The sequence below is a fragment of the Myodes glareolus genome, chromosome 3 (genome assembly GCF_982192425.1).
Source record: "Myodes glareolus chromosome 3, mMyoGla1.1, whole genome shotgun sequence".
NCBI classification, from domain to species: domain Eukaryota; kingdom Metazoa; phylum Chordata; class Mammalia; order Rodentia; family Cricetidae; genus Myodes; species Myodes glareolus.
Window position 1 is genome coordinate 77,442,981 of NC_142028.1, and position 24,924 is coordinate 77,467,904.

Here is a 24,924-nt window from a genome sequence, read left to right on the forward strand (position 1 = left end):
TGACAAAATCCCATCATAAGAGCTAACCTTTTTGCTCTTGAAATCTTAAAAAACTGTGTTTTGATACTTGAGTTAAGGAGTAGATATCCTTAAACTTGGCTGAGGTCCTACTTTAAGTATGGCAGGCAATGACCAAAGAGAGAATTCTGAGCTTATTATAGCTTGGGTGAGCTAAGCTTTTGCTTGCTGTGTTCTTTTAGACATCTGGAGGAATGGGGAGCATTTGCTGTGGCAGCACTGTCAGCGATGAATAGATGAATGAATTCATCCGTGCTCAGAACTCACAACACGTGTACTTTCCTCACAATGACATAAAAGAGCAGTGAGACCAACCTTAGCAATGATCCAGCTTCTCTGGGGGTGGAGAAAGGCTCCGGGACTGTCCAAAGGAAGATCTGCGTATCTAGCGATAAAGAAACAAAAGAGCCTGTGACAGTATCGAAAGAATCTGACATTTGCTTTGTCTATACAAAGGATGAAAGGAATTTTGCCGACTTAGCCAAAACAATAACTGGTTTTGTATGAGTTTGAGCCTGAAAACAAGCAGCAGAATAACATGTTTTGTTTTGTTTTTTCCTGAAGAATTGTTTACCTTAAGAAATGGATGTGGATCGGTTTTATTTTCGGGAAGGAAGACATGACACGGATTTTTATAAGCTTAGTAGCTGTAGGTGGAGACTTTTGTTTTGTTTGCCAAACCTTTTTAATGAGCAGTGAAGTCTGGAAAGCAAAGACGGGAATTTCTTTTTCTGGGATCTTTGTTCTTTTCTTGGTTTTTAAGATAATTTCAAACAAAGGAAGCTATGTATGGAAAAGAAAAGCAAATGACAAGTATTTTCTCTGTTTCTGCTTTGATTTAATGAGAGCTTTCTGTATTTTTTAGTATTAGCTGATAATTGTGTCATGATGCTGGCTGGGTTAGCAATGTGGTGGGTTACTGGGCATAATTTGCTGTGCTGAGTGCACTGTACCTCTTTACCCAGCAGTAATAAGGCACTAGTTGTTGGGCTCTGGGGAGTGGCATTTTTTTTCTTTTGTGTCTGTTTTTTGGTATGGATGATTCCAGTATTCTGAGAAGGAGAGGGTTACAGGTGAGTCAAAGAAAGCCTTAAAAAATGCTATTAGTGCCTTTTGAAGATGTATCAGATTGTTGCAATTATATTCAGTACATGGGGTAGGGAATGTCAGTAAATTCTTTATTCTGTCATATATACTTAAGATTAGAGAATTTTTGTTAAGACCTTGTTACTCTATTTTCTTTTTGTTCGTTTTGTTTTGAAATGGGGTCTTGCTGTGTTGCTCAGGTTGGTCTCCCAACTTTGAGCTTTAGTGATCCTCTTTTCTCAAGCCTCCTAAATAGCTGGAATTACAGGGAGTATTACTATACCTTGCTTAGCTATTATTACTTTTGGTAGAAAAATGCTGCTTGGGCTTACTTGCATTGAATTATATAATGAGTGAATCAATTAAATCAAACCTATGTAGGATACAAACCTAATTTTAAGTATTAGATATGTAAACATTCTGCTTCTGATCATTATGCTTGTCTCTACCCCATGATGAAGTCATATGTGTGTGTGTAACATTTGATTCTGTATAAAATATTAAGAACTTTTATAAACCTTTACTTTGCATATGTCATCAATTAATGCCTGCCTGTCTATATCTATGTCTATCCGTTCTCTGTTTCCTTAGTTCCTAAATATTTGGAAAATATTTGAAAGACAAATAAGGTATTTAAGAATGAGAGGAAATACAGAGATTGGCAGACAACTTTGAATTTTAATGAATACCTTTAGGATTGAAGTAACTTGTCAAATTCTTTCAAATTTGGTGATGTTTATCATATGCTGTAAATCAGATCATTTTACCCTGTTCTTATTTGTAAAGAACAAAGCTCATCACTAATGTTTTTTTTGAGAATTGACACAATGATGGTTGCAGTATAAATCATAGCTAGTTAACCAACTTATGATGACCTAGTTGTGGAAAACAATATTAGTTTGGCTTATTTGACATTTGTAAAGCCATCTCTCCACCCCCCTAAAAGCACATTAAGTCCTCTTAATTCCTGTGAATTATTTCAGTTTGATTTCTTTAGTATGTTCAGAAAATATGTGTAGGATAGGATTGGAAAAAAATGGTATTTTAGTTATGATTATACTTTTTTATTAAGAGAGAGAGAGTGTGTGTGTGTGTGTGTGCATGTGTGACATTGTGTGGTGGTGGAAGCATCAGATCCCTCCAAACTGGAGTTATAGGCATTTATGAACCACCAGATGGAGTGCTAGGATCCAAATTCCAGTCCTGTGATGGACCAGTAAGTGTTCTTAACCACTGGTTCATCTTTCCAGCCTCAGGATTGTGCCTCTTATTAATATTTTTATATTAAAAACACTTAAAAGCCGAGAGGAACACCCACTGAGTTCTTCAGCAGTTGTCCAGTTCAAAAATCATTGTGCACCACTGTGGGTTCCATTGTCTCCTACAGCAGTTCATTTGGTGATTTGTCAGTTGATATCTGAGGACAATTTTGAAAACTTAATTTAAGAAGTATTTAGAAGACCCTATAAGTAGTGGTGCATATGCAAGTGTAACTGCTAGTGAAGAATGATTGATCCCGCAAGCATGCCTGCTTGTGTTTCCTAATATCTATGTATTCTCTTTTGATGCTGGGATTCACAAATAGAATCCTATTCCTCTGGTGGTGGATTTTAGGGTTGTTTGTTTGGCCTATTGTGTGTTAAATCAAGCCTCTTTTTTTTTTTTCTCTACTGACTAAGGCATTCTCCAGGATCTGCTACTTTGTTTATTGAAGCCCTTTCTTTTGATTCTATTTTTGTGTAGTGACAAAAAAAAAAAAATTACCAATCTGTCAGATTACATAGTTGGAGGGTATTTTTGCTTTGTTTTTAATAGCTAAATAGCTATATTCTCCCTCCCTCCCTCCCTTCCTCCCTCTTTCTTTCTTTCTTTCTTTCTCTCTTTCTTTCTTTCTTTCTTTCTTTCTTTCTATCTATCTATCTTAATGTTATTTTCTAGAAGACTGCACTGATACATTTTGAAACAGTGTTTGAAAATCAGTAGTTTAGTTTGTTTAGTTATTCAAAGAAATAAAACTTTCAAAGCAAGATTTAGGTTTGTGTGCCTAAGCATACCAAAGGTAATTGTGTACCTAGTTAAGTAAGTACTCATATTTTGTGAAATAAATTAAGCTACCTAAAAGTTCTCTAAAAAATCAACAAGTACAAGCTGCTTTTATCCTATGAACTTTTATTACCAGGTTTTTTGGAAGAAGCAATATAGTAAATATATTCCCAAAAGAAGGGGCCATAATCAGTTGGCCATACTATATAGGCCAAGTGCAAAGCTACATTTGCTGAATGTGTGAATAAGCACAAACTGAAGTAAAGAATATCATTTCTTACCATTGTTACTCAGTTTTAAAAGTTCAAGACCGTGTAAGTGAAAAAATTGCATAAATACTGAGTAAAATAGAACAAAATTCTAATAGATGCATTGAGGTAGCTGTTTGCTGGAAATGCCAGAGGAGTTAACTGAAAGTTATGAAAATAAAATGTTTAGGTTGTGGTTAAATATATATAGCTCAGTTGGTAGAATACCTTTGAGTCATGTGTAGTAAGAGGAAGCAGAGAAGGAGTGGAGCACATCCCTCTGCCCAGCTATCTTAACCCTTGAAATAACCACACCAAAATTCTGTTAATTAAATTACTACCTGGCCCATTAGCTCTAGCCTCTTATTGGCTAACTCTCACATCTTGATTAACCCATTTCTATTAAATCTGAGAATCACCACATGACTGGGGCTTACCGGCAAGATTCTAACCTACGTCCATCTCAGGCCAGAGATTCATGGCGTCTGCCACACTTCCCTTCTTCCCAGCATTCTGTTCTGTCTACTCCACTCACCTAATGGCTGCCCTATCAAAAGGCGAAGGCAGTCTCTTTATTCAGCCAAATGAAAGCAACACACAAACAGAAGAACCTCCTACCAGTCATGGATGTGGCATAAGCTAGAATCCAAGTACATATAAACTAGACATGATTTCCCATGCCTGTAATCAGAAAGTGTCCAAGATGTCCAAGGTGTCTTAGCTATAAAGTGACTTTGAAATCAGTCTGGGATACATGACATTCTTTCTCAGAAAGAAAATGGGGAGTTTAGGACAGGCATGTTGGCACAAGTCTGTAATGCCAACACTCGGAAGGTGGAGGCAAGAAGATCAAGAGTTTATGGCCAGCCTCATCTATGTAATGAATTTGAGGCAGGACTGGTTTCAAAATAAATAGCTGAGGAAAGTTACCACACATGAGGTCAAAAATAGTATTCTAATATACTAACAGTAGCAGTAGCAGTAGCCAGTTAGAAAAACACATAGAAGGTATGTCATCATTACTAACAATAGGATTCCCCTGATATAAAAAATAATCTTTACAAAGAATCATGCCCATTATAAAAAAAACTATAAAATGTTTTGAGAGACATAGAAGTAAAGATGTATTGTGTATAATGGTAAAGATAGCAATATTGTAAAGATGCTGATTTGTAGAGTTGATGAGAATGGTGGTGGCACACAAACCTTTGATCCTTGCGCTAGGTATTTATGTGAGTTTGAAGCCATCCAGGGCTACTTAAGGGAGGCTGTGTCTCAAAACAAACCAATGAAACAAATAACTGTGATTCCCAACTTTTGGAAGAAAATTGCAATAACTTTAAAGAAAATCGTTTACATAGAAATGCACACCTTTAATCCCTTTCTTTTTGCAGCACAGAAACATCCTTGACTGTCCTGGAACTAACTCTTGTAGACTGCTAACTGGGTAATTTGTAAAGAAAAGACATTTTCTCATAATTAGAGCCATCTCTCCAGCCCAAATATCTGATTCTTTATGACTTAGCACTTCCATATCTGAGTGAATGATATTTCTAGGAAACATTTTTCCTTTTTTAGACAGGTTCTGATATAGCCCAGGTTGACCTCAGATTTACTATGTATCTCAGTATGACTTTGAACTCTAATCCTCTTGCCTGTACATTTCCAGTGCTGGGATTATAAATCTGCATCCCTTTACCTAGTACAAGAAATGTTTTGGAGGTGTATCCTAGATAACTATAAGAATGTTCGCTGGATGGTAGTGATGCACACCTTTAATCCCAGTACTCAGAGGCAAGTGGATCTCTGTGAGTTCGAGGCCTGTCTGGTCTACAAAGTGAGTTCCAGGACAGCTAGGGCTATTATAGAGAAACCCTGTCTTGACTGCCCCCCCATGCTAGATAATATAATAATACATTAGATAATAATGAATGATAATACACATAAATATAACAAATGAGGCTGGGCAGTGGTGGTGTACACTTTTAATCCCAGCTTTCAGGAGACAGAGGCAGGTGGATCTGTGTGAGTTCGATTCTAGCTCTGGTCTACAGAGCAAGTTCCACGACAGGCTCCAAAGCTACACAGAGAAACCCTGTTTCCAAAAACAAAAACAAAACAAAACAAATATAACAAATGAAATATAGTTCTAGATACTTCTAGTTACTTCTAATGACTCAAGTCTATAATCTAGCTATTTTGAAGATTGAGGCAGAGGATTGCAAATCTGAAGCCTGCCTATGTCACAGAGTGGGTTCAAGTTTAGCAGAGACAATTTAATGAGACCCTGCTTGAAATCAAAAGTAAAATTCAGGGTGAGGAAATAGTTTCGTGATATGCCACTTACTAGCATGTACAAGATTCTAGATTCCATTCTTGGACTAGCAGGGGATAGGGAGAAGTTTTTTTTAAACAGTTTAATTTTTTTATTTAAACATTTTTAATGCAATATATTTTAATTATATTCTTTCCCTTTCTCTATTTTCTTCCAGATTCTCCCCCTTCCCTACTTAGGCAACCTCATGTTCTCATTTTCTCTCTCAAAAACAAAAAACAAAAAAAAACCAAAAAGGCAAACTGGAGAATCAAAACAGAAGAAGACAGAAAACAATAAGACAAAAAAAAAAAAAAAGTGGAGTTTTGTGTTAGCTGACTACTCCTGGGCATGGGGCCTGCCCTAGAGTATGGTTTATATGCCCAGTTACACTCTATTGGAGAAAAGTTGAGTTTTAGGGAGGATTTTTGAAAAGAGGACTGGAAAGAGCTAGGACTTTAAACATTGAAAGCAAGTTATAGGAGTCCCAGTTCTTACTCTAAGGGTGTATAAAACCTTAACTAGAATTATCCTTAATATAGGTGCCTTTTTATGTATTACAAACACATAGTTTTTACTTCACATGTTTTAAGTTAGATGTATATGGTTTCATATGTGGATGAGAGTGAGCTTCAACATGGAGATGTCACTTTTCAGAATGATCCACCTTGTTTTTGGGGTAGGTTCTCTCACTAAGAACTGGACTCCCCTATTAGATAAAGCTGGCAGACCAGCAAGCCCCAGAGATCTGTCTATAGTACTGAGGCTGAGATAACCAGATCTCTTAATAATAAATTATTGATCATCTGGCTTTTTATATTGTCTCTGGGGAAGTTAGATTCTTATGCTTGCATGCTAAGTACTTTACTAAACTATCTCTCTGTATAATCATATTTGTTTTGTATTTTATGTATTATAATGTTTGACTAAAACATTTTAAAGCATACTACTTTCTTGTTTTATATTCTTGATGTTAATGACATGAATCCTTTGTAATTTATCACCAATTAATGACTGGTACAAAGAGTCCCTAGAATCCACACTAGGACGGTGGTTGTGTTTAGTAGGAAACATATTATAATCAATCTATGAGATTTTCCTTTTAAGAGGAAAGAATGAAGAGCTCATATTGACCGTTGTTTAATTAACATTTTATTACTCTTTTAGTTTTCGTGCCTACTATATAAACTTTTTGCAAAAGCTTATTTGAAAGCAATTAATATGAAAAATTACAAAAACCAAAGAATATGGCAATTGATAGTAATTAAGACATAAAATAAATAATTATAACATTTTTGAATAATGTATTGTATGGGAAATGAGTAATAAAAAGAAAGTTGGGGTGTTTTATCTAATAAAGATAGATTTTAACAATCAAATTATTTAATGTACACTTTCAAAGCAACACATTTTAAGTATTAGCAATTAAGTTGAAACAGAGCCTTTGAAATTTTGTTTGTTTGTTTGTATGTTTTTTGTTTTTCGAGACAGGGTTTCTCTGTAGCTTTGGAGCCTGTCCTGGAACTAGCTCTTGTAGACCAGGTTGTCCTCGAATTTACAGAGATTCGCCTGCCTCTGCCTCCTGAGTGCTGGGATTAACCGCGTATACCACCACTGCCCTGCGCCTTTGAAATTTTTAAGCTCACATTTGTGTGTTATATATTGTTGTCATCTATTGCTATTTGTATTTTAGCATAACAGTAAAATCTCTTCTGAACGTAAAACATATTGGTAATAAAGGAGTATTTCTGATATGGATAAGTTAATGATCAGAACCTTGTGTATCCCTGGCTGTCCTAGAAATAAATATATAGATCAGACTTGCTTGGAATTTAGAGATCTGCATGTCTCAGCCTTCTGAATGTTGAAGTTAAAGGTTTGCACCACCATGCCCAACTTTCATCAAATTTTAGAGGCAAAGGAAGAGACTACTGCATAGAAACATTTAAGTGTGCTATTATTAAGATAATGCCAATTATTTCTTAGGCCATTTAGGTAGGTTCATAGGATTCAAATAGGCGCCTTTTTTTGTCTAATTTGTTTTATGTGTTTTGTTTTTCAGAAAGAATTGAGCCTTCCAAGGAGAGGCAGCTTGTAAGTAGATGACCCTTGGCATTATGATTTTGTTTGTGATCATCTCCTGATTGGGAACTGTCTTAAGAACCTATTGTTACTATTTATTGTAGAAATCTCATTCAAGAGTCTTGTTTTCTGGGTGCTGGAAAGATAGATGGCTGACTGGTTTAGAGCAGAGTACCTGTGTTTAGTTCCCAGCACTCACATAGTGACTTACAGCTACCCATAACTCCAGTTCCAATGGATCTGATACCCTTTTCTGAGCTCCATGGGCAACGGGCACACTCAGGCATACGTGTGGTAATAGACATATATGCAGGCAAAACATTTATTTCCACTTTAAAAAATTATTTTTGTTTTCTGCTTATGATTCTCATTAGGTCAGAGACTTTTCTTCAGTAATCTCCTTGTTCCAAGTTCCTTTCTCTGGCCCAAATTTTACGTAACAATTTGATAGAAGTGCTGTCTGTCATGTATCCATCCCAATTATGTTCTAATTTTGGGGTGTTAAATCTGAAATTCTTTGGTCCATATTCCACATCATGACTGTGGTGAGGGGAATGGTTCTTCTGAAAAGTTGGAGTAAAGGTTGCCAGTTGGAGTAAAGTTGGAGTAAAGGTTCTGAAAAGTTGGAGTAAAGGTTCTCGTTCTCTTTATTTTATTCTGTATTTATGGTTAGTGAAAATTGGAAAATAGTTTTTGTCCTTAGATTTTAATTTTTTATGTTTTGTTTGGTACTTTTTTCTTAAGAATTTTGGTGATTCATTGCTGATTTGGCAGTTAGAATTTGGAATGTGTATTTAAAAGCACAATTTGGTTTTTGGAGAACTAACTCAGTGGCAGTAGAATGTATTTAGCTTAGACAAGGCTCATGCATGAGGTTCTCCCTCCGGTGATACGGAGGAAGGAAAGGTAGAATGTGAATTTACTGAATTAGAATTTCATCATTTGTTATTTGATTCAACTTTATGTAATTTACACTCATACCAACATCCACTATAATTGAGTAAGGGTCAAAATTTGGAAAACACCAGGCTGAGGATATGTCTTAGTGTGTGCTTACTGTACAGGCGTGAAAACCTGGTGTCAAATCCCCCAAATACACCTAAAACTGGGATTGGTACAGACATACATATACCTACCTACCTACCTACCTACCTACCTACCTACCTACATACATACATCAGTGCTCTTCTGGGGAGATGGGAGGTGAAGGTAAGAGAATTCCTAGAAAAGTAAGGACTGGCTAGCTGATCATGTACAGTAATAAACAAAGACATCTGTGTGTTCACAGTTACACAAACATGCATGCCTGTACATACACACCCGTGAGAGCACACACACGTGCACATACAATTTTGGTAACTATTAAAGGAGTAGAACTATGATAAACAATGGCTTTGAAACATTTTCTTATGGAAACATGAGCTATTGTATATGAGGTGGATACCGTGGTATTGCTTGTTTTTAAGTATACAAAAGGAATTTGGTATATTTGTGAATGAATCTGCTTATACTATAACATGTACAATCAGAAGATAACTAGCAGGAACTCATTCTCTACATCATGTGGATTCTGAGACTTAAACTCAGGTTATCAGGGTCTATGGCAAATGCCTTTCTTTACCTTTTGAATTGTTTGCTGACCTTTAAATGTTGCTGCCTCACCTGGCAGTGGTGGGAAATGCCTTTAATCCCAGCTCTAGGGAGGCAGAGGCAGGTGGATCTCTGTGAGTTCGAGGCCAGCCTGGTCTACAAGAGCTAGTTCCAGGACAAGCTCCAAAGCTATAGAGAACCCTGTCTCAATAAAATAAAATCTCTCCTCTCTCTCTCTCTCTCTCTCTCTCTCTCTCTCTCTCTCTCTCTCTCTCTCCCTTTCCCTCCCCTCCCTCCCTCCCTTCCTTCCTCCCTCCCTCAGTTCCTCTCTCTCTCCCTCTCTCTCTCTCCACACACACACACACCATATGCCTTTCCCCTTGCTTTTTAAATGAATTGGTTTAATTCAAGGTGATACAGAAGTCACAGTACAACAAAGATGTGTTTCAGTCCAGGCTATGGCAGAATTCCATATTGAATTTGCTTTAAATTTACAGCTGAGGTGGTAGTAGCTGAAATGGTAGCTATAGAAATTAGCTACTTTGTGATATTTATTTATTTATTTGTTTGTTTGTTTATTGAGGCAAGGTTTCTCAGTAGCTTTGGAGCCTATCCTGGAACTAGCTCTTGTAGACCAGACTGGCCTCGAACTCACAGAGATCCTCCTGCCTCTGCCTCCCAAGTGCTGGAATTAAAGGCATGCGCCACCACCGCCTGGCTGATTTTTTTTTTATTTTTATTTTTAAGCAAAAGTTTATTAACATAAAGCAGGCTCCATGACAACCCTTCATTCTATCTGTAGGTGGTAAAAGATGTTAGTGGCAGAGAATGTTTATGTATAAATAGGAGTGGAAGAGAGTCACCATCACAAGGAACAACTTACTTTTTGCCAGATTTCTTAATTCTATTTGTGACCTAGGGGTCTTTTCCCATGACTTTGGCTTTTAGCTCCTCAAATGTCTTCTGCTCTTCTTTGTTTTCACTTGAAAACCTTGTCTTCCTTATTCACCTTCTCGGGCTATTTCAAGGACTTCTTTTTGCCACCTGTGGGTAATGTGAGCGAGTGTGCTTAGTCTGCCCCTATCTGTTACTTACCCCCACTGTCCCCCATCCACTTGTTTCTTTTAAAGTATGAAACAGGTAATTTTGTTATTATTATTTAAGTATTTTACTTGTGTTAATACCCTTGTGATTAAGTTGTTTCCTCAATTTTTTAAAAACTGTTTTTTATAAAAACTCATTAGAGTTTAATGTAAAGGAATTCTGACTGGAATTCAGAACTGGGATTCAGTCTTGACTGTATCACAGAATAGACTTTGTAAACTTAGATCATTTCATTTTTATTAAATCTTTGTTCCTTATCTTTGAAAAGAAGGTAATGACACCTGCTTCATTAATTATGATTTTGTTTTGAGATGTATAATTTTTAAAATTGTTACTAAGCATCTTGGGTTAAGAAAAATTCTCTCTCAAGGCCGTATTTCTTTTTAAAGACTTTATTTTATGTATATAAGTGTTTTGCCTGCATGTATGTAATACCATATTTATGAAGGGCCAGAAAGTGTTGACAGAGACTGTTCTTTTGTTTTTTGGCCACCCCGACCCAAATAATCACACCAAGCTATATTAATTACAACACTATTTGGTTCAGGCGTGTTTCTAGCTAGCTCTTATATTTTAAATTAGCCCATTTCGTTTTATTTTTAATTGATTTTTATTGGGCTCTATATTTTCCTCTGCTCCCCCCTGCCTCAACCCTCCCCTTCAACCCTATATATATGTGTGTGTGTGTGTGTGTGCCCTATATATACCATATATGTATGTATGTGTGTGTGTGTGTGTGTGTGTATATATATACACACACACACACACACCCCAAAAGTGGTATTACTGGGTCTTGAGGAAGGTTGTTTCCTAATTTTCTGAGAAATTGCCACACTGACATCCAAAGGGGTTGTACCAGCTTGCATTCCCACCAGAAATGCAGAAGTGTTCCCCTTTCCCCACAACCTCTCCCGCATAGGTTGTCATCAATGTTTTTGATCTTGGCCATTCTTACAGGTATAAGATGGAATCTCAGAGTTGTTTTGATTTGCATTTCTGTGATGACTAAGGATGTTGAACATTTCCTTAAGTGTCTTTCAGCCATTTTTGATTCCTCTGTTGAGAGTTCTCTGTTTAGGTCTTTACTCCATTTTTTTTTTTATTGGATTATGTGATCTTTTGGTGTCCAATTTCTTGCACTTTCAGAGGACCTGACACTTCTGGCCTCCGAGGGCACGTGCATGCACGTGTACGCAGGTAGAAAAGCACATACACATAAATGAATATAAGTAAAGTTTTTACTTTAAATAAATCTCATGAAAATTTGAAAGCTTACATTATTTGTACTTTGAGGTTAGGAAGCCACATCTGAGAAATTCTCCATTGAATTGGTGGTTTTGCCTCCCTTCGAGTTCTCAGATATCTTACAAACCCTGGGCATTTCAGGAATAGATCTTCTATATTTTCCATAGGATTTAACCCTATGAGCTAAATACTAGGCCAGTTTTCCAGGGAAGATAAGATTTTAACTGCCATACAAAATTATCTGTACTTCTTAAAAGTGTCTGGTTAAACCTGATTGAATTAGTATCATTTTCAAATATATTATAGGCATTTTAATTATGGACATTATAGGCAAATGCTCAGTTGCAAAACTTTTTTTTAGTTATAATCTAGTGTTAAAAAAAGAGGAGACATTTATTATTCCTATTCAGATAAGTATATTGCTTTTAAAAGTGATGAGACTTAGCAAGTCTTTCTCGTTGGAGGAGGGCCAAAGAGAATGAGAAGTGATTTATCGGTGTTTCATACACAGGCGTGGAGGCTACAAACTGAAGGATTATAAATAGCCTGAGGAGAAAGATAATAGGCTTCTTTTATATATTAGAAAATGAAATTTAAATGGATATGTCTAACAAGTAACTATAGTCTTGCCTTCTCAACTTATTCAGTCCTGTATATTAACTTTCATTTTACTGGTTGAAATGTTAGCAGTCTGCTTCTCTACTAAAAAGAGTTCTGGAAATTCTGACTCAGTCCACTGGAATGGTCTGGAAGTTCTCCAGTTGTCCTAGTGATACTGCCCGAAGCCTGTGCCAAAGACTCTATTCTTTGACATGTCAATAGTTTCAAATACCTGCTGACTCCTTTGCCATGGGCTGGGATAAGAATACAGACTGGCTACTAATTTATTCTTTAGCTTTCAAAGAGGCATCCCTGTTGAAAGAGTGTCTCTGTAGATAACAGAGATTTGAAATAATTCTGACTATTTTACTGACAGTTTTCAAATGTGAATGTTCTGATAAAAATTCATTAAGAGGATACAGTTAACAGATGAATTAAATTGCTTAATGCTATATAAAGTCGAAACACCTGGGTAGTGGTGGCACTTACATTTAATCCTAGCACTCAGGAGGCAGAGGTAGGTGGATCTCTTAGTTTAAGGTTACCTTGATCTATAGGACAAGTTGCAGGATAGTCAGGACTACATAGAAAAACCATGTGTTGAAACAAACAATCCCCCCCCCCCACACATACAGAAAAGATTGAAAGAAAAAGGGAAAAACAAAACAAAACAATAAAACCAAGCCAAGAATTGAGAGCAGTGTTTATAGAATAGCTTTTCCTGGAGATAGTGATTGATGTATCTGATTTATAAATTGTGATGAATATAATTATTACAGAGGAAACAAACCTAAAATGTCATTTTTTAAAAAAATTATTTATTCACGTACTTTATATATACACCCGAAGAAGGAATCTGATCTCATTACAGATGGTTGTGAGCCACCATGTGGTTGCTGGGAATTGAACTCAGGACCTCTGGAAGTTCTAAACCAATGAACCATCTTTCCAGCCCCTAGCTTCATTTTTTATTTTTAAGGAGCTTAGTTTGTATTTGTAGTATTTAGCAGATCTATAAAGTAAATTATGTATCTCACAGGCCTTTTCCACCTAACTTGTGTGATAACACAGGCTACAAATATTTCTGTGGATGAATAGGCAAAGTTGGACATTTCATTTGCTGTACTACCTCCTATTGAGGCCTGTAGTTAGTCCAGCAAAGTGTTAGGCCCTCCCAATGCTGGCAAAGGCACAGGGATATTAGTACATGCACTTTGATGCCAATAAACTTATTCTGTCTGGTAATGTGAGTTTTTTGTTTGTTTGTTTTTTTGATTCTTTGATTTCTTGAGACAGGGTTTCTCTGGCTTTGGAGCCTGTCCTGAAACTAGCTCTTGTAGACCAGGCTGGCCTCGAACTCACAGAGATCTGCCTGCCTCTGCCTCCCTAGTGCTGGGACTAAAGGCGTGCGCCACCACTGCCTGTCTATTCTGTCTGGTAATGTATTAACCTCTGGAGGTAAAAGTAGTAGTAGTAGTATCTTCTTTGATGTTAGATAAAGGACATAAGATATAACTTCACATTCTTAAAATTATTAATAATATTTTTCATTTTCAGTATTTTTGTTTTGGTTTTGTTTTTTTCCGAGTCAGGGTTTCTCTGTAGTTTTGAAGCCTGTCTTGGAACTAGCTAACTCTTGTAGACCAGGCTGGCCACAAACTTGCAAAGATCCACCTGCCTCTGCCTCCCAAGTGCTGGGGTTAAAGGTGCGCGCCACCACCGCCCAGTCCATCTTCAGTATTTTTTAAGAAATTTCATGTGTCGATTTTCGTGGTTATTATTGCAAAGTAGTCTAGAGAAAAATCCATTTGCTATTGTTTTCAGAAATTTCTACCATTGTTTCTAGTGTCGGAGTGTTTTGGTTCAGCAATATAGCTCAAGATAGGGATATTTTGGGCTAATAAAATTCATAATAAGATAACTAAGCACAAAAATTGAGAAGAGGTTGATTTTGAGCTTACCAATATGGCTTATTCTCTTGTTTGGATTTGGATTGTTGTTTGAAATAATGAGAATATTAATAATACATATTTTATAGGGCTTTTATGAGTATGGGTATTGCCTGGGAAGTACCTATACTTAGGTTTTAACCTACCTGAAAGATTTTTGTGCCGGGCAGTGGTGGTGCACGCCTTTAATATCAGCACTCGGGAGGCAGAGGCAGGTGTATCTCTGTGAGTTCGAGGCCAACCAGGTCTATAAGAGCTAGTTCCAAGACAGGCTCCAAAGCTACAGAGAAACCCTGTCTCGAAAAACAAAACAACACAAAAAACAAAACGTCCGTCCCTCAATATAAGGTTTTTCCACTGACCCAGCAAACCAAACCAATGAAAGATTTATGGTTCCAGTGACCCTGGCATGTTCTGCTCTGGGTGCGGGAGAGGACACGTTGGATGGGACACAGACAGATATGCCATGTGGAGAGAGCTTGGGTGTAGAGTATTTAGTGGGCATTGGGAGGGAATAAAGGTAAGGCAGTATGGGGGAGAGAGAGATAGAGGAACAGAAAAAAGAGGAAAGGGGGGGGGAGAAGGTAGAGGTTGCCTCTTCAGAAGAAGAATGGACAGAGAGAGAAAAGTAGAGAAGGAGGTGCAAGATCAGCTTGCCTCAGTGGGAAGGGGGAGACTGGGAGTGAGTGAAGCTTGTCTTTTAAAGGGTCAGGGTACCCAGGTGACAGGGCAGACAAGCATAATTATATCAGTGTGTGTGAGACGTATCCTTGAGCAGGACATCTATAGAAGGGATTCCACAGAACAGAGGCAGGTTATGTGTCGGGGTCCTGGCATGACCATGTCTTTAGCAAGGTACCTCCCCCACCCACCCCCACACACAAAGGCCCTGAGCCTCTAAGTTAATAACTTGGAAATGGCAACTTACTGGGCCAGTAGTTGATCTAGTCTGGCAGAGAGTTAAAAGTCCAGATTTAATAAGTAAAATATTCCTGGAAGTTTTTCAGGATCCCAGAGAGTAGACGAGAGAGACCAGAGAACCACATGGTCTTTCCTTAAGAGGAAAGACCTGTTTAAATACCCCGTAGATAGGTGTGGTCTTGAGCATCTCTGGGGAAGGAGCTGCCCTTTTAGTTAATACTGATTTTTTATATATATATATATCATTACTTGTAGGGAGAACTACACAACTGGCTCCTGAATGTTATCTTGTAGTCTTAATCTGCCCTTTGTCTTAAGCATCTTTTGTTTAACGTATGTGAATCTTGTCTGAGAATTTCCCTAGACAACAAAACTTATGCAAAACTTAGTTGGGTAAAATCAGGCACACTATGATATTCCTTAACAGAAAATTTGCATTTGCATTGTCCCTTTTGGAAGCTTAGTTAGGATGTTTTGGGGATATGTAAATCAACTTGCTAAATGTGTAAGGTGGAGAACAATAACAAAGGCCCTTGGCAAAGGGGAGGTGAGGTCTGCACCTGGAAAGGCTAAAGTCATCCCTAATGTGCCCTGTGTTTTCTTCCACGGACCCTCGTGAACCCATGCCCATTCTACAGTTACTGGGTTTTTTTTAACCTTTATTTCTAATTTATGTGCATTGGTGTTTTGTCTTCATATTTGTGTGAGAGTGTCAGATCAGATTCACTGCAACTGGAATTACAGACAGTTGGGAGCTGCCTTGTGGGTGCTGGGAGTTGAAAACGGTTATACTATGCTGTGTAGATGGTTAAGAGCCTGTCACAGTTGACTGGTCTTCTGCAGCAAGGGATGATACATACCTCTTACTTAGAGTTTCTTTTGATTGCTTATCTTTCTACAGGTCAGGCTATTTTTCTCAGATGATTTCTATTACTTGGATGCCTCTCCTTTAAAATAATAAGATGTATAATAGTAGCCAACATCTCCACAGTTCTTTTTCTCTGCTGTGCACTTTTCTGTTTTACATATTATCCATCTATATTGGGTACCTTAATTATCTTCATTTTACAGATGGAAAACCAAACTTAAGTAGTTTACATGAAAGTCTTACATGTCTTTCATGTAAATGGTTTCTGTGGTGGTTATTGGATCAAATTTCATTAGTTTCTGGGCTTACAATTGTTTGTATTATTATGAAGTATGTCTTATTTTGCTGTGTAGGTAAAGATGACCGTGAATCTGATCTTTCTGCCTCCACTTCCCAGGTCTAGATATTACCATGCCTGGCTCCTCTGGACTTACTTTCTTAGATTTTCTTACTACATTTCTCACCATAGGTTACTGAAGTGATAAGAGAATAATCGAAATTAAATAAAATTGATGCCAAAAATTTATGGATGTAGGTTATTTAAATTGGTCAGTTTAGAATTTGAATGACTGTGCTTGGAGTCTTAAAATTAAAGTCCTGTTAATCTTCCACCAGGCCTGGGTTTGAGAATGAATAATGTTGCAGAAATACCTATTTATTCTTAGCCTATTAATTTACCAATTTGGGATCTGTAAGAGGCTTTCATCCAATCCCCTGCTCCCTGCAACAGCTGTTTGTATCCTGCCCCACGGCTCCTGGGTTAATAGTATTTCTGACACAGTGCGAGTTTTCAAGTTGGTATGTATAATTTCTGCCAGAGCCTTTGTTGCTGCCAAGACTGAGGGTACAGCTGATTTGTGGGGGAGGGTGCTTGTGACTGTGAGGGAACAAGGTGCTCTCTGGGTCTCTGATTTGCTGCAGGCTGAGTGTGAATGATGTCAGGAAGATGAGAGGACAGCTGATTCATTTAAGATCTGGAACTTTTCCCTCTCTTGGGCTCTTAGTTTTTGTGAGGGGATTCTGACTGCTATGCTTATTACTTTTTTTTGTTTGTTTTTTGAGAAAAATGCCTTAATGTTACCCATGAGTTTGGGAATCTTTCTGTGTTTTCACTGGCTAAAACGCCCCTTATGTGAGAGAAGTGTCTGCTGAGATTCCAGTGTGAGAGCAGATCTTGAGTAGTCAGGAGAATGATGAAACGGAGGAGAGAGAGACTGGGAGCACCGTGCCTGCGGATTCAGTAAGGAGGTTGGGGTCTCTGACTCAAAACAGGCAGATGTAAGAAAAATAGCTAATGTCAAGTAACTTCTTCATTTGCTTGGATGAAGACTCTGCCTTGGAAATGTCCGTTAGGAAGAGGGTGGAACTGACTTTATCCATTCAAGGTCAAAAGAATGGTCATTGGAGGGACCTGTGGTGTTTTCAATTTTAGGCATTCCTAGGTGCTTGGGGAAGCTGTGTGAACAGTAAACCTAGTTTTCCCTTTGCCTTGAAAGCAAGTTTTTAAAGCTTTTGTCAAAGATGAAAGTAAAAACCTTAAGAATATGAGAAAGAAAGAGGGGGTGGATGAAAAGCATTTCTCCATTGCCTTGTGGTGTGGAGGGATACATTTCTGCCCTTGGCCTGTCAGTTCCTATCTGCAGGCCTCCCTTGCAGAGCCTTTAAATTCTCTTTCTCTTTTGCCTAAGACAGAAACTATTAGGTAAAGATTACACAGCTGAGAAATGAGGAGGAGGATTCTATTTTCAGGGTGATTTCCTCAAGATCTCCTCAGGTTTATTTGGTAAAGAAGTATTGAGAAAATTGTTGATTAAATCATGGACAAGAAAAGAATCCTACTGCCCATGTCTCCTCAGTATGTCTTGAGCTGTGCCTTAAATCCCAGAGTGGAAGGATCATACTTTCTTCCTGTATATTGGTGCTCACAGTGACTTTCTGTGGGTTGAGACCCTTAGCATGTTCATTGATTGAATTACTAATTCACTAGTTCCAAGAAAATAGCACTCATGAATTCCAAGTATTCAAATATTTTCATATACTTTGAAGAAGAAAACAACAACAACAAAATACAAAATAAAACAAACGGGATTTATCAGACAGAGACTAGAGTAAAAAAGAAGCATAATCAATCAACTGAAGTAGTAATTAAAGTAAATATGACTTGTTTGCTGAGCATGAATTTTTAAATGGCGTTTGTAAACTTTCAAAAATATAAGTGCTCAACAATTAAGATTTTTGGACTAGTGCACTCTATTGAGAGTCTTGTATCTGTTTTAGAGGTAAATTTGAAAAATGGTCCTGATGAAGGAGCTAATAAGTAGTTTATTAACCCTTCCTTCCTTCCTTCCTTCCTTCCTTCCTTCCTTCCTTCCTTCCTTCCTTCCTTCCTTCCTTCCTTCCTTCCTTTCTCCCTCCCTCCCTCCCTCCCTCCCTCCCTCCCTCCCTCCTTCCCTCCTTTCTTTCCTTCCTTCCTTCCTTCCTTCCTCTTAGATAGGAATTTTCCACATAGCCCTGGCTTCCTGGAATTTACTCAGTAGTCCAGGCTAGCCTCAAACTCACAGAGATCACCTGCCTCAGCTTCCCCTGTTTTGGGATTAAAAGTGTATTCTTTTTTTTCAAACAATCCTTTGTAGACTACAGCCCATTGTATAATTAATTTGCAGAGTAGTAATTAGGAACAAAATGAAAATTAGGTTAGGTTTTTACAGATTTTTTTTATAATCCTGATAACATAGTTGTTAAGATGACTAAACCTCACATTATGTGATAAGATTTAAGACTGCCAAGTATCGTGATGGACTCTCATAATTCTAGCTCTATGGTAAACTCAAGAACACCACAAGGTAGAGACCAGCTTGAGCAACTTAATGAGATGGCTCAAGAAAAAAGGTTTAAAAACTTAGCATTATTTTGCAGGATAACTAACATAGAGTAGTTTATTATCAGGCCTAATGAATCATAGCTTACATATGAAGGGAAAATAGGTTGCATTTGTCAAAATTTAGGTATGCTTATAATTTATTTTACTGTTCAGGACAGTAGCTTGCTTAGTAGTCCAGACTGGCTTTAAACTCATGATTTTTCTGTATCAGCCTTTCAAGCACTGAGACTGTAACAAGTACCTTTGTGTGGGTTAGGTTTTAGTCTGTGTGCTGTTTGCCAACATTGGTACTGATGTAGAATATTTATTTGCAAGTGATTTTTAACCACTTACTTTTCTTAAGCCTCTTGCTTAAACTTAATTCACTTTGAATATGCATCTTTTTGCTGGAGAAATTAACACTGACCCTGTTTTTGTTTTTGTTTTGTTTTGTTTTTACTCTGATACCCTGTCAGAATCTCTACTCTTTGCCGAGGAGCCGATTTAAGTCAGCACATGTTCTCACCCTCATCGGCTCCAGTTTTCTCCCTGGCTAAAGTCCCATTTAGTGCTGATTGTGTGCTGGCTACTTCTCCTCTTGTCTTTTTCTTGAACCCTCAAGCTCACAGCAGCCCCTGCAGTCCCTGTTCCAGCCGTACACTGCAGTGGAGGTAAGGAAGCCTGCAATGAATTGATTTGGTTATTGGCAGTTGCTTCTGGTCTCATAGATGAAGTTTGTACTCTGCTTCTTAGTAGTGGGAAGAATTTGGTAAGAGGCTGGAAAAGTGTTTCATGGATCTCTACTATATTCAGATTTCTGAAGAACGTAGAGTAGCGTATAGGTAATAAGTAGTTTTGTGGGCACCCTAACCCTGTGACTACCTCATAACTCGTCCATATGTTATATAGCAGAAATATCTGAGTATAGGACTTAGAGAGGTGGATCAGGAGTTAAGAGCACTGTTGTTGTGGAGGACCCGACTTTGATTCCCAGCACCCACATGGCAGCTCACAACTCTAACCCTAGTTCCAAGGGATCAAGCAAGCATGCAGACAAAAGATTCAGAAAAATTTAAAAAAATGTTAAATACACACACTTAAGACTAAAAACAGGCGAAATGATTTGTTCCAACTGATGAAAATAGCTCTCCTTCTACCTCTTTCCTTTTTGTATATCCAGCACTGTTTGAATATATGCTATTAGGGTTAGGAGACAAAGCAGTGACTTCAAAATGATGACGTCCCTATCCTCAGAGAAATTAGGTTATAGTGGAAGGGGACAGAGTTAATGAGTGAATATAAAACATAGTAGCAGGATAGATGGAGTAGAAATATGAAGACCTTGCTTGACCATTCTCAGTGTATTGACAGTAGAAAAGACTTCAAAGAAGTAGGGCCAGGTGGTGGTGGGACATGCCTTTAATCCCAGCACTGAGTTTGAGACAAAACCATCTTCAGAGCGAGTTCCAGGACTATAGTAGTATACTATTTGTGTTTTAATAAATAAAGGTTGCCTGAAGATCAGAGGGCAAAGCAGCCATACTAGTCAGTCACACAGAACCCTGAAGACAGAGGCAGACAGATAATCTGTGAGTTCAAGGCCACCCTGGGCTTCATCTGATTGAATCTGAATGAGAAATAGAGCTCACACAAACGTGATCCCAGCACTTGGAATCACACACTTTTGATCCCTGCACTAGAGAGGTAGAGACAGGAGCGATGTGGCTGGGCAGAGAGGAATATAAAGGGGAAGAGACAGCAACTCAGTGGAGTGTGGAGTCTGAGGCTGGTGGAAAGCATTGCAGGATCTCCCCTTTGTTTGTCTGAGCCTTGGTAGAGGTAAGATCTCTAGTGGCTTGACTGCTTTGCTTTTCTGATCTTCAGCTTGAACCCCAATGTCTGTTTTTATTATTTGTACTACACAGGATAGAAAAACCCTGTTTCTAAAAAACAAAACAGCAAATATGCAAACAAAAAAGAAGATGCCACAGAACTCTGCTGAAGTTTTTAAAGGAAGAGTGTTGAAACTGAGGCAGTGTTACATGCCAAGGACTTGGTCTAGTGTCAGCAACTGTGCCACTTTGGGCTGCCATTTGTCAGGGACCAGCCTCGACAAAAGTACCTCTTGCTAGGGTAGGGGCATGGGGATCAGAAAAATAAGTAAAGAGTTCAAGGAATAAAGTAATAAAACAGAAAACATAGGATAGTACTGGGAGGGAGTTCCAGTGAATACTGAAACTGCGCTTGTTTAGTTTAAAATACCCCTGATCATCAAAGGTAGGAGTAAGATTAAAAAACTGCATGAACATGATACAAGGAAATGGACAGACCAGTTGAAAGTTGTGCACTACATTCTTAGTTAAACATTGTGTTCCAGAACAAAACAAGTCATGCTCACACAACAAACCAAAACATTCTATATGCAAGCCACTCCCAGGTGGAATCCATTGTCATATCCTTTAGGAAGCTGGCACTTAGTTGGATCCTGAGACTTTTATTTGGAGTAGAAACTTATCTCCTCTATTCCTGAGATACACGGTTTAGATATTAGCCACACCTGTTGACAAGAGCAGACATCTCTGGTCTAAATCTAGGTGGGACCTTTGTTTGAGGTAGAAACAGACAGTAACCTTGAAGGAATAGAGGTAAGTTCCATCTCTCTAATCTTTGGTCAAGGTGGAAATAGGCTCACATTTTTGGGCCTCCACAGTCTAAGACAGTGGTTCTCAACCTTCCTAATGCGGTGACCCTTTAATACAGTTCCTTGGCTGGGTTTAGTGGAGCACATCTTTAATCCCAGCACAGGAGAGGCAGAAGCAGGTAGATCTCTGTGAGTTCAAGGCTAACCTGGTCTACAAAGCAAGTTCTAGGACAGCCAGGGCTGTTAAGCTGAGAAACTCTTCTTCTAAAAATCAACAACAAAAAAATACAGTTCCTCATGTTGTAGTAATCCCCAAACATAAAATTATTTAGTTGCTACTTCATAACTATGAATTATAAATTGTAATGTAATAACAGGATATCTGATATGTTACCCCTGTAAAAGGGTGGTTCGACCCCCAAAGGGGTTATGACCTACAGGTTGAGAAAGAACCGCTGGTCTAAGAGCTCTCTTCCTATGTGATTTGTGCATCAAGGTTCCATGAAGCTGGTGTGGCATATACTAAGTGAGAAATACTGTGAAATGAGGTCCAAGGAGTAATATGGAGCTGATCAGATTAAGTGGAGCCATTGTATGTGTATTTGTTTTTATGTTGAGTGAGGTGAGTAGACATGAAGTGTTTAAAACACAAGAATTTATGTATATATAAGTTCCTCTGAGTCAGGCATGGTGACACAATTCTGAAATCTCAGCACTTGGGAATTGGGAACAAGGAGGACCAGGAGTTCCAGGCCAACCTAGGTACATAGTGAGTATGTACATACAGGTCACTCTAGCCTACATGATATTTTATCTCAAAAGTCATTAAAGGAGAGTGGGGGAGATGGCTCAGTTTGTAAAGGTACTTGCAGCCAACCCTGAAGATCTGTTGTCAGCCCCCCAGAACTCACATGGTGGAAAGGAAAGATCTGACTACCTGAAAGTAATTCAGCATAATCCTTTGACCACCACAAGTGTGTAAAACAAAAATAAATGTAATTAAAATTATCACTCTGGCTATAGTTAAAATGCTAGTGGCATTATCTAGGTAAGATAGGTACCCTTGTTCTTTGTTGTTTGTATTTGTGTAGTATATCTATTTGTGAGGATCCATGCATATGAGTGTGCAAATATGCATACATACACTTTCATGTGAAGGCCAGAGGTAGGTGTTGGGTGTCTGCTTCAGCCATTCTCATTGTTTTAAGACATAAGCTTAACCTCAAGCTTATATATTCAACTAAGCTGGTTGGCCAGATAATGAAATCCAGGGATCTATTATTAAATTGAAGTTTGATAACTGATTGAAAAATTTCAGGATAGATAGTTACATAGTCAATGAGAGAGAAGCAAAATCTGGGTAACAGGTAATATAATTAGCAATTAAGAGCATATTAGTGACTTATGAAGTCATCTGTGAGTTCCTGTTGATAGAAAATGAAAACATGTCAAAGGACTAAGTCAGTAATTTGACTTTGAGAGAGCAGGGAGATAATGAAGATCTAGCAGAGTAAAGATGGGTGAGTAATTGCTTAGAACCACAAAGGTATCTTGGAAGCCAGTTGGGGGTGAAAGTTTCTAAAGGAAGATTGATTGATTAAAATCTATATGCAGAGCTTTCTACTAGAAAAATTAACTGAGAAGTCAAATGGTTAAGTAATTTTTACTTCCAGGGTGTTCAGATTTAAATTACGTAATTTGATTTTGGAGATCAAAATCTGCAGGTCTTAGGATGCTGTAAGACATTGGACAGTGCCAGGAGCCTGACCCTTCCTTCAGGCACCTCTTCCTGTGTGTGGGCTTGGCACAGGCAATGAGTTGAATGACACACACAGTATAATGTGGGTCTGGTCTTCTTGGATTGGTAACACAACCTTAACAGTATCTTACATTGATCGACATAATGGTAATGTGAAATTTGCTGGTGTTTGGTAGACTTGTTTGCATGTTTGTTCACTGTATTAGTGTTTTATTTCTTTTTTTTTTTCCTACTCAGTGTAAAATTCTAGGTCAGTGTGTGACAAGATGGTTTTGATTGTTTACAGAATATTTTTGTGTTTCTTTAAACAGTCTTAAGATTCTGGGATGTACTTATTAAACCATTGGATGTTTTTAGGAATTACTTTTAGTCTTTGGTATGACTTAAACAGAATTTGGAACGCATTTCCCCCTTTTCAAAAATACTTCTGAGTATTCTGCTTGAGTTCTATGCATTGAAGTTTTTACAATCAGCTGGAAATGTGGAGTGTTGTGACTGTGTGTTAGGTGGAGGAGCATGCCAACTCCTTGATTTCTCTAGCAGTTTCCTTATTTTCTTTCAGTGATTAGTACTCAGTTAAAGCCTTGGGAGGTACCCAACTTTGCTTTGCAGATTTCCATAGTTCTTTCTGTAGCTCTCTTCCTTCTGGTACTCTGTCTTGAAAATTCTAGCCAACTTAGCCTCTCCAAATTCTGTCTCCTCAATTTAGAGATTTTTGGGCTCTTTTGCATACCCCTTCATGTGTTGCTTCCTAGAAATATTCTCAAGGTAGTGAACTGGAGCAATTATAGTGCTTATTCTGCAAGTTTCCCGTCCTTTTCAGACAGTTCCCTATCTTTAAATAATATCCTTCTATCATATGTGTGTTGGGGAGAGGACAGGGTGTACATGGGTGTGAGGATGCCTACAGAAGGCATTACTGGAAGGAAGATCCCCTGGAGCTGAAGATACCTAATACGGTTGTCCTCTGCAAAAGCAGTTAGCACTCTTAACTCCTTAGCGATACTTCCAGCCCCTGTTAAATAGAGAATGAAGGCGCTATTTAATCTCAGTTTTGTTAAAATAAGAATTTCTAATGGACAGCTTAATTCAAGGAGAGATGCCACAAGCCTTTGAGCAAAAGTATTTAGGGCTTATAGTAAAGCCCTTCCCTCCACAATTCTCTGATTGGTAGCCTGTTGAGTGGGGAGGACTCTGGCTACCTGTCGTTATGAATATACATTAATTTGTTTATGATTAGAAAAACTAACAAGACAGATCTCTGAGTTCGAGGACAGCCAGAGCTACACAGAGAAACCCTGTCAGTTGTGGGGATTTATTTAGCCAATAGCCTTTTGTGTACCAGTATCCAAGTTACTATGTGCAGACTTTTAAGGGGAGATGGGAAGCGTGCCTGCTCTCTTGGCTGGTGGTCTGAGTTCTATTCGCAGTTCCCAGCGCCCATAGAGCAGAGGACCATGGTTGTGCTGTACTCTTACTGTTTTTCCCAAATAAATACTTATTATCCTTTATTCCAGGTTCTAGTGGACTTCCTTAATTAAGCATACATTTTGGCACCCAATGTAGGGCAGAACTTAGTCACCATGAGGTTGCTTA

At 38.1% G+C, this 24,924-nt stretch overlaps 1 protein-coding gene across 1 annotated transcript in view; it reads left to right on the forward strand.

The window, feature by feature from the left end:
- Mast2 (microtubule associated serine/threonine kinase 2) overlaps positions 1 to 24,924 on the forward strand; it is a 129,962-nt gene that overhangs the window by 54,899 nt on the left and 50,139 nt on the right. The window contains 2 exon segments of the mRNA XM_048443944.3: positions 7,772 to 7,803; positions 19,405 to 19,599. Of these exon segments, the coding sequence (XP_048299901.3) occupies positions 7,772 to 7,803; positions 19,405 to 19,599 (227 nt within the window).